The 7,824-nt window shown below is 40.4% G+C and overlaps 1 protein-coding gene across 1 annotated transcript; it reads left to right on the plus strand.

Moving 5' to 3' along the window:
• Nucleotides 1–469: 469 nt before the first annotated feature.
• LOC136224396 (aspartic proteinase CDR1-like) lies at nucleotides 470–1,784 on the plus strand. The gene has a single exon (XM_066012726.1). The coding sequence runs from the start codon at nucleotides 470–472 to the stop codon at nucleotides 1,730–1,732; it is 1,263 nt and encodes a 420-aa protein (XP_065868798.1). The 3' UTR covers nucleotides 1,733–1,784.
• Nucleotides 1,785–7,824: the final 6,040 nt, after the last annotated feature.

Consider the following 7,824-nt stretch of genomic DNA (forward strand, 5'->3'; position numbering starts at 1 on the left):
TGGTAACTTATCTTATCATGTAAATCTTATATCTAAGCTAACTCAACAACAACAAAGTTTTAGTCCCGAAATGATTTGCGGTCGGCTAACATGAACCGTCATAAGAAACCGTGAAATCAAATCGTGTCAGCCACATAAATTCTCTCCATTCACTCCGTTCTATCCACTATCATGTTTTTTCCTGAATCACCCTCTTCCAAGTTTGCTTAGACCTTCCCCTATCCTCACCATTGTATCCCTTGACACTCTTCAATCCTTCTAACCCCACACATCAAGCTCACCATAGCTTTATTATAATATCTCACATTTATGAATAATTACCCTATAACAAGCAAGTAATGAAATAAATATTCCATTAGGTTATAGTAATTTCTTGGATATCCATATATATCAATGCATTAATTTATTTGAGTAAAATAGTGTATAAATACCATGGTTGAATGAATACTGATGCTCATCATTTGAGAAAATGTCTCAATCTCAAATTTCATCATCAGCTTATCTCTTCCTCCACATCACTATTCTCTCTATACTTATCTCCTCTGTTGCTCCAAAGTCTCCTAATGGATTTAGCCTTGAGCTCATCCATAGAGATTCTGCCAAATTAGATGAAAGATTAAGATTTGAATTAAGCTTTTATGATGGTACAGGCTATCTTGTGAAATTACAGTTTGGTAATCCTTCCATACCAATATACCTCGTACCTGATACTGGCAGTGATCTTTTTTGGACACAATGTGAACCATGTGAAGAGAGATTTCATCAACAGCCTCCAATCTACAACTCATCTACTTCACGCACCTACTCAAAGCTTTCTTGTGAGCATCCTTTCTGTAGAAACAATAAATCTGATTTCAAATGCCAAAATGGTGAATGTGTTTATAAGATTGAATACTTGAGTGATTCTATAACCGAAGGAGTTGTTGCTTCTGAGATATTTCATCCTGATCCTTCTAATAATAATACCCAAATGAAAATATATTTCGGTTGTTCGAGAAAGAGTCGAAATTTTGGGCCTTATGAACTATCAGGGAGGTTTGGAGGTATCCTGGGTTTGGATATGTCTCCGGTTTCTTTTTTGCAACAATTAGGTGATATAACTCAACAACGTTTTTCTTATTGCTTGCCTCCACCCGTTACACAAGGAAATGGTACTACTTTCTTGAGGTTTGGGGATGAAATTGTTACTCAAGGAAGGACATTCAAATCGACCCCAATTGTATCTCCACCAAATCAATACTCTTACTATCTAAACTTACAAGATATAAGTGTTGCAGGCCGTCGATTAAACATTCCTCGTAACACCTTTACGCTGAAACGTGATGGAACAGGTGGCTGCATTGTAGATTCGGGAACATCAATCACTCGTTTGATTGCTCCGGCTTATCAACAAGTGCTTAAGGCATTTCAAGCCCATTTTGATAGCTATGGACTTCAACGAGTTAATGCTACTGCTGAAACTCATCTCGAATTGTGTTACAGACATAGACAGACATTGCCTAAAGTAAAATTAGCCTCGATGACATACCATTTCGAGGGAGCTGATTTTGAGGTGAGACCAGCTTTCATCTATCGAACCGCAAATGATCCTGATGTTTTTTGTGTGCAAATTAGTAGTTCCCAAAGTGAATCTATATTGGGATCACGGCAACAAATTAATACGCGATTCATTTATGATGTACGTGCTCGCAAAATATATTTCTCTTGGGAGGATTGCGAGGGTGATAGGTGAATGGTGTTGCTATAATTGTTATAAATAATTAATTAGTGCATAATAAAAATGAATTTGGTTTGTTATTGAATGCCTTGATTCGCTAATTAATGAATTTACAAATGCATTCATTATACTTCTCATACTATTCATAAGTCAAATCATCTTTAAACTTACTTTTTTTTTTTTTTTTTTGTTTTTTTTGACAAAGAATCACTGTATTTTATTAAAGAATAGCTTAACAAACACGGCCGAATAAACTCGGGATCCTGTTGCCAAAAACTAGGTGTGACCAAAGACAAGGCTTCACTTGCTAACAAATGAGCAACTTGATTGGTAGACCTTTTGGAAAAAATAATAGACACTTCATGTAGAACAGTTAAAAGCCTCCTACAGTAGCTAATTACAACTCCAAATTTCGACCTATCCTCCATCCCTTTATAAACTGCAAGCACCACCTCCTTCGCATCCATTTCAATCACCACCCGACTCCAACCCTCTTCTTTTACCCGATCCAGCGCCTTTTTTAGGCCCAACACTTACGCGAGCCTCGGGGAGAAAAAACTAGTAACTGGTATAGCATAGCAGCAAATAAATCCTCCCAAGTTATCCCGTAAAACCCCTCCTAACCCAATTCTATCCCACCTAGGCCTGACCGCAGCATCGATATTCAATTTTAAAAACCCAGGCGGTGGTCTTGACCAATGATTAGCAATGGGTCTTAAGGTTGGCATAGACAAATCCTTTGACACCATGGTAAATTGTTGAAGGAAATCCTTACAGAGGCGAGCCGCAACAGACGGTGCAACAAAGACCCCTTCCCACAGACATGAGTTCCGCTGACACCACAATTCCCATAGCCCCATACACAACTCCTGGCATTCCTGAAGGTTTCTAGATTGAATAAAACTATCAAACCATTGAAGGAAGAAGTCGGTACCTGGAATATGTTGATTAATTCCCATGGCCTCCCAAAGTCGAACCGCGTATGGACAATCAATAAACAAGTGCACTGAATATTCACCTTCCTCTTTGCATAGACCACATATGTTATCGTTATTCAGTCCTTTTGACCTCAAAACCTCTTTTAGCGGAATAAAGTCCCTACAAATTCGCCAAATAAGGAGCTTTACTCTAGGTGGGATAGAAAACGACCACACTCTTGTCCATTCCGCCCGCTGGTCATGTTGGAAATTCCCCCGCCAATCCTCCCAAGCCACTCGGTAACCAGATTTTACAGAGTAAATCCCTTTTTTATCATGGTGCCAGATCAGTAAATCATTTCCCCCCTTACTCCACAATTAACACTAAGGACAGACCTGATATCCTCTTCACACAGAATCGTTCTCATCAAATCCACGTTCCAGCAGTCATGGTTTTCCTGAAGCAGATCCGCCACTGTCATTTCTTCACAACCCGGGATAATATCCGATTTGATTTTAAAATTTGGCGTATCAATTAACCAAGGATCCTTCCACATATTTATTTGAAAACCATTACCAACCCTCCAACGAAGGCCCTACTTAAGCATTTCCCTTGAATTCCAAATACTACGCCAAATCATACTCGGGCTTGACCCCAAATTTGATGATAAAAAATCTCCCCTTGAGAAATATTTTGCTTTGAGAATTCTACAGAACAGCGTATTTGGACGAGATACGAGAGCCCATGCTTGCTTAGCCAACATTGCGAGATTAAAAGACTGCAAATGTCTGAATCCGATACCCCCAAATTCCTTCCTAACACAGAGATTTTCCCATGAAGCCCAATGAATTCGTTTTCTTCCGGTTGGACTCGATCCCCACCAAAATGAGTTCATCATCTTTTGGAGTTCTTCACATAGTGTTATAAGGATCATAAACGCGCTCATACAATACGTCGGAATGGCTTGCGCAACAGCTTTTAGAAGAACTTCCTTCCCTGCTTGGGCAAGCAACTTTCCCGACCACCCGAACAGTCTTTGCCACAGTCTGCTCTTTATAAAATCGAAAACTGCTCTCTTCCTTCGTCCCATACAGATTGGCATTCCTAAATATCTATTCAATTCCATTGGGTGGTGAATACCAAGAACCCGACTAACATTGTTCTTCTCAAGCTCTCCCACCTTACAGCTAAAGAAAATGCTCGATTTTTGAAGATTAATGGCCTGTCCCGAGTCAGCTTCATAACGTTCCAAGATACTTTTCATAACCTGGGCCTCGTTAGGATTTGCTTTACAAAATAAAATGATGTCGTCGGCGAACAAATGAGATAGCACCGGAGCACCCCTAGCAACTTTGCTTCCAGTCAGTTGGCTTGCATTTTGTGCTTGGGCCAGCAAACACGATAACCCTTCTGCACAAATGATATAGAGGTAAGGTGACAATGGGTCGCCCTGTCGGATGCCTCTTCCCGGAGTAATAGGGCCTACTATAGAACCATTCACCAAGACCGTGTAAGATACCGACGTGATGCACATCAACATCCACTTAACCCATTTCTCATTAAAGCCCAATTTTCTCAACATCAGCTCCATGTAGTCCCACCGGACACTATCGTAGGCCTTCCGTATGTCGATCTTAATAGCAACTGAACCCCCATTTCCTTTTTGTTTAGTCTTCATTGAGTGAATAGTTTCGTAGGCAGCAATAACATTGTCAACAATTAGTCTTCCCGGGACAAACGCCGATTGCTCCTCGGAGATGATACCCGGTAAGAATCCTTTCAACCGGTTAGCTAGGACTTTTGAAATAATCTTGTAAACCACATTGCATAAAGCAATAGGACGAAAGTCACCCACATACAAAGGCGTTTCCAATTTTGGAATTAGAACTATGTTTGTGCTCGTAATATCATGAGGAAACCGCCCCTCCTCCAACCATTTGACACTGGCTTTGAAAATATCCATCCCAACCGTACCCCAATTTTTTTGAAAGAAACCAGGCCCCAACCCGTCCGGCCCAGGAGATTTATCTGGATTCATTTGAAAAACAGCCACTTTGAACTCATCGAACGTAAACGGTTTCAAAAGAATCTCATTGTCCTCTACACTAGACCTGGCAATTGTCGTGTTCGAGTCGTGTTCGTGTCGTGTCATTTCGGGTTTGTGTCAAAAAGAGTAAACCCAAACCCAACCCAAAAACTTTCGTGTCAAAGTCGTGTTAACCTATTCGGGTTAGTATCGATTTCGTGTCGTGTTTTCGGGTTACATGTAATTTTGTTATGCATATATATTAATAATAACTCTTAAAAATATAAGAAGATATGGTACTGTTTTTAAACATTTTATATCATTTTTATATTAGTATGTTAACAATAATTATCGAAAAGTTCGATAATATCATGTTAGAGGGTCATGTAATGTGTTTATAACAATTTAAGAAATTCAAATCAATATTTGCAATTAATAATTATAATTTTATTATCTTTATTAATAAAATAACATAAAAAACACGAGAGAATATAACAATAATTTTCAATATCCGTGTCATTTCGTGTCGTTTTCGGGTTCACATATCAACACTAACCCAACCCAAAAATTAGCGTGTCAATTTTGTGTCAACCCAAAAATGATCCATTACCTATTAAGCTCAACACTAACACTAAAAATCCGTGTCGTGTAATCGGGTCGTGTGTCATTTTGCCACCTCTACTCTACACCCACTCGGGAAGGGACATAGTTCACCGAATTGAGCTCACTTATTTCTGCAGCCGCAAACAGACTTTGGTAAAACTCAAGAATTTTTCCTTCAATTTCCTTACCATCTTCGCACCACTCCCCATTGCTTTGCATAAGTCTTGAGATTCTATTTACTTTGTTCCATTGAGAAGCACACGCATGAAAAAAACTTGCTGTTTCTATCCCCGCCTTTTAGCCATGCCGTTTTTGAACGCTGTTTCCAATATAGATTTTCCTGTTCAAGCAGCCTATGAAGCTCTTTTCGGCACTCAATGATTTCAGCATCCACGTTTCCTTGAACCCTGTTTATTAAGAGCGCTAATTTTGCTTTTGTATGCTTTAATTTGGTGGAAAACTGAGTCCTAAAACCTTTTCCCCATTTATTCATCTCCTCCCTACATAATGCAAGTCGGGTCAGCAGATCCAGCCCCTCTGATTTCTGCCAATTCGCTTTTACCAAGTCAGTAAAACCTTGCTCTCTACACCACGAGTTTTCAAACCGAAAAACATGAGGAGAAACCGGAACATTAGCAATTGGGGAAGTATATAGGATAATAGGCAGATGGTCTGATGAACTAAACTGTGCTGCTCTAAACTCAGCCAAAGGAAACAACTCCCGCCACGCTTGGGTTACCAAACATCGGTCCAACCTTTCCTCAACAAAGTTATCATTCCCCCTACTTCACTCCCAAGTAAAAGGATAGCCCTCCATGAACAAGTCTGATAGGCCACAATCACCTAAAACCTCCTGAAAAGCATGAATTAAATACTGCGGATAGCTGTTTCCACCTCTCTTCTCATCCTGGCTTAAGATGCAATTCATGTCCCCCATAACACACCATGGAAGAGTGGATCGAGAGTGAAGCTCCCTGAGCAAGTCCCACGATATCATGTGCTTAGATCTATCAGGCTGGCCATAGAAACCTGTACATCTCCAGACTCCCCCTATATTGTCTTTTATAACAACATCAATATGGCTCAACGAAAAACTTAACACAGTAGCATCAAGGTTTTTATTCCAGATAAAAGCTAACCCACCTCCTCTTCCTTCTCTATCCACACAGAAGACATTTTCAAACCCCACAGACATTTTCAACATATCTAGTTTATTTTGATGAACTAAGGTTTCAGACAAGAACATAAAATCTGGCTTAACACTCTTAAAAATATTTTTAAAAGTTAGCACTGCACGTGGATTGCCCAACCCACAGCAGTTCCAACTAACACCAATCATTGCTCCCGGCGGGACTCCATGATGAGTCCGGCCGATAAATTTTCAATTGTATTCTTAGAGACATCCTTCCCTCTCCTCCTTTTCTTGTCAATGAGCCCCTCCAAATCAATATCACTGTCCTCCGACATTCCGTGTGAGGCCTCTTCTTGCACACCACTTCCCTTCTCACCCCCCTTTTCCAGCAAGATTGGTGAAAAGAAAGCACCCCCTTTATCCGCTAAAAGCAGACTTCCATCCGTTCTTCTCAACCATTGTTCCCCTCCGCCCCCAATTAGTCGACGAGGTTGAACCTTTAGCCATGGCCCCCATTCTTTCTTCATCTGTTCTGGTGCACTTGTAAAGAGTTTATGGCAAAAGATGTCAGTATGTCTAAGCATCCCACAAAAATAGCAGAAATAGGTAAGTCTTTCATATTTAAACTGAACAATGTGTGAGATCCCGTCCACCGTTTTTATGCGTTTCCATCTTTTTAGAACCAAACGTACATCCAGCAAGATTCTGACCCTCATATAGTTACGCCATCCACCAGTGTTGTTATTCGGATCATAGGCCAAGAAAGACCCTACAAAATTCCCCAGTAATCTCCCTACTGCCTCAGACATACATCCATTCGGAAGATTATGGACTTGAATCCATATTGATACCTCATTTAATTCCACTTCCAAAGGATCCTCCCCAGGCTTAAGATGGTGTAAAATTAAAAGATGGCTATCAAAAGCCCAAGGCCCCGCCTCCATAACTCGATCAATATCAATCGTATGGTAAAATTGGAATAAGTACCTTTTGTCTGGTAGTTTTTGGATACAAAGACCTCTACCCGGCCTCCATATGCTCGCCAAACGGTGTTCCATCGCCGGAAAGTGAATTGAATGGTCCGTCAAAAGTCTTCCAACCAGAAAAAGATTCGAATCAATAGTTTGTCTATCCGATTGCTCATCCGGTATGGCCACCTCCTCTTTCTCGTCGTCTTCCATAGAAAGATCCTCCATAAAGTTCTCCATCGAATCTTCTTCGACAATTACTCGGATCAAACTCCCTCTGATGAAACACGTCAGGGGACACCCCGCAATTACACCAGAAGAATATAAAGAGCAAAGGGCTCAAGAATAATCAGGGAAGATAAAACTCAGGAACAAATCGAAGAAACAGTGATCGAAGAACACAAATTGCAAAAACCCTAAACCCTCAACGTGGAGAGAAGCTCAAGAAACCATCAACATG

Source organism: Euphorbia lathyris, chromosome 3 (assembly GCF_963576675.1).
Source record: "Euphorbia lathyris chromosome 3, ddEupLath1.1, whole genome shotgun sequence".
In the NCBI taxonomy this organism is placed as follows: Eukaryota; Viridiplantae; Streptophyta; class Magnoliopsida; order Malpighiales; family Euphorbiaceae; genus Euphorbia; species Euphorbia lathyris.